Source organism: Dipodomys ordii, unplaced genomic scaffold (genome assembly GCF_000151885.1).
Source record: "Dipodomys ordii isolate 6190 unplaced genomic scaffold, Dord_2.0 Scaffold67, whole genome shotgun sequence".
NCBI classification, from domain to species: domain Eukaryota; kingdom Metazoa; phylum Chordata; class Mammalia; order Rodentia; family Heteromyidae; genus Dipodomys; species Dipodomys ordii.
This window is the reverse complement of record NW_012267283.1, coordinates 11,273,617-11,276,464: the sequence shown is the minus strand read 5'-3', so window position 1 is coordinate 11,276,464 and position 2,848 is coordinate 11,273,617. Positions and strand designations below refer to the sequence as shown.

At 41.8% G+C, this 2,848-nt stretch overlaps 1 protein-coding gene across 1 annotated transcript in view; it reads right to left on the bottom strand.

Moving 5' to 3' along the window:
- Xpa (xeroderma pigmentosum, complementation group A) overlaps positions 1-136 on the bottom strand; it is a 20,737-nt gene extending 20,601 nt beyond the window's left edge. The window contains exon 1 of the mRNA XM_013023248.1: positions 7-136. Coding sequence (XP_012878702.1) covers positions 7-136 — 130 coding nt within the window. The remainder of the gene's footprint in view (positions 1-6) is intronic.
- Positions 137-2,848: the final 2,712 nt, after the last annotated feature.

Sequence of the window (2,848 nt, the reverse complement as noted above, 5' to 3'; positions counted from 1 at the left end):
CCTGGCGCAGCATCAGCGCCCGCTGCCGCTTCCGCTCGATGCTCGCGCGCACGGACGCGGGCAGCTCCGCGGCTTGTTCCGAAGGTGCGGGCTCCGGTGAAGCCCGCTCTGCCGCCGCGGCTGCTGCCGCCGCCATCTCCAAGCTACTCCGTGAACCCGGACTTAGACCACGCGCGCGCACGCGCGAACGCACACACCCGGCGCGCACACGGCTCGGCCGCGTTCCCACCCACCGGCCTGAGTGCGCCTGCGCAGTCAAGGGACGGGCAATGAGTGGCGTCTGGGCATGCGCAGGACCTTGAGCTTTTTGTATTCGTACCCACCTATTCTATTGTACCCTGGTCTAAAGGTTGGTTCTGAGGCCATTCATTTATTTTCTTTCTCTTTTTCCCCTTTTAAAAATGCATTTAAAAAAGTATTAAGGAATTGCACAAAGGGTACAATTCCACAAGTTAGGTTATGGGTACAGTGTTTCCTGGTCATTCATAAAGTGAGTTTTGCTTAGTGGCTGACAGTACGGACTTTGGATTCAGACCTAAAAGACTGAAGTCCGAATTCTGACACTGGGCACATTACTTAACCAGAGGTCAGTCTTTTAATGGTAAAATAGTACTAACGGACCGACTTCTGGGCCACTGGGAAGATGAGCTGAACCATCACAGTGATGGTAGCAGGCAGTGGTTGGCACCAATCACACAGACAAAAAGATGATTAATCTAACTTTGTGTTGGACACATGACCTAGGGAACAGAGTCTGGGATTTGAAATGAGAAGACAGATTCAAACTTGTGCAATATTTGGAACCAAAGCCAGTTTACATGAGGTTCACTGTACTTGCCTTTGAACTTGCCTTTAGTACGGCTGAGCTGCTATTGCTGATGCTGCTGCCAACATGGAGGCCAAATAGCCTGACTTCATGAAAGTGTGACAAGTGGAACAAAACATTGTAGTGCTTTACCCAAAAAAAATTTAACTATACAAAACATAATTAAAACTAGAAAACATTCAATTTTAAAGAACTCACTGCATTCTACCATCTGTGGCTAATTTTTAGAAAGATCAACTCGATACAATGAGTGTTCCATTGATGATAGAGTTTGGAATTTATAATGCAGTAGTTACAATCGATTGGTCATATGCATTATTCACGTGTGTGTATTACTTATGTCTGTGTACACAGTTAGCCAGCCTTTTTTGCAAACTTGTTACACGTAATTTTGGCTGAGTGCAGTTAAAATAATAAAATCAAAGAAATTTCAAAAACAAAAAATTTAAATTCCTGACACATGCATTACAGTTCTGTTGGTGTGGAGAAGCTCTCTGTCATATATTATCATCCATTGTGTTTAAATCATTGTGTTATCTGCTCAGTGTTTCCCTGTGTTTTTTAGTTGCATCATTATTATTATTATTTGGTTTTGCTTAAAGTGGGGCTTGAACTTAGGGCCTGGGCACTGTCTCTGAGTGTCTTTTTGCTCAAGGCTATCACTCTACCACTTAAGCCACAGTGCCACTTCTGGCTTTTTCTGTTTATGTGGTTATGTGGTGCTGAGGAATCAAACCCAGCACTTCATTCATGCTAGGCAAGTACTCTACCACTGAGCCACATTCCCAGCCCTTTAATTACATTTTTGTCTCTAAGTAGTTATACAAAGAAGTTACCACTCAACAAATCAGTTGGGAATATTGATGTTACCCCTTTCATCACTCCCTCAATTTTCTTAACTTGTAGAATATGAAATGACCTTTATGACTGCATTCCCCTCCTCCTTCCTCTTTTTAATTTTTGTTGGTGGTAGTGGCCTTGGGACTTGAACTCAGGGTCTGGGTGCTGTCCCTGAGCTTTTTCCACTCAAGGGTAGCACTCTACCAATTTGAGCCAAGTACCACTTCTGGTTTTCTGGTGGTTAATTGGAGATAAGAGTCCCATGGACTTTCCTGCCCAGGCTGGCTTTGAATCAGATCCTCAGATCTTAGCCTCCAAAGTAGCTAGGACTACAGGTGTGAGCCATAGCTCCTCTCTTCCTTTTGTCTACCTGCTTTCCCTTCACCCTACCCTTACTTTTCAAGTATCAATTTCCTGGTATTCACTATTTAAAGGAATTACACTGTTTAAATTCTCCCCTAAAAATACCATATTTTAGTTAATCAATTTGTGTGCACTTGCATCCAACTCCAGTGTGTTTACTTATGCATTTATAAATTAGAGAGAAAAGATGTATCCTTTGTCTCTCTGGGACTGACATACTTCATTTGACATACTTTTTCCAGGTCCATCCATTTCTTTGAAAATGATGTAATATCATTCTTCCTATTGGATGAGTAAAATTCCATTATATATATATATATATATATATATATATATATATCACATTATCTTGATCCATTCCTCCATTGCTGATCATCTGGGCTGATTCGGTACCTTAGCTATGGTGAATAGAGCTGCAATGAACATGACTGTGCTGATGGTTTTTTATTGCATCCTTGTTTGTAATTTTTTGCATAAATGCCTAAGAGTGGTATTGCTAGATCAGTTCTATGTTTAGTTCAGAATCTCCAAACTGCTTTCCAGAGTGGTTGAACACACTTTAATTCCCACCAACAGTGCACTAGGGTTCCTTTCCCCCAACGTCTGCATTATTGTTTGTATTCTTGATGATAGCCATTCTAACTGGGGTGAGGTGGAATCTCAGTGGAGTAGTTTGGTTTCTCATTTCCTTTATAGACAGAGATGTTGAGCATTTCTTCATGTGTCTATTAACCATTGTTACTTCTTCTCCTGAGAAGTCTCTATTTAGCTTATTTGCCCATCTATTAATTGGGTTGTTGATTCTTAAGCTCTTTGGTG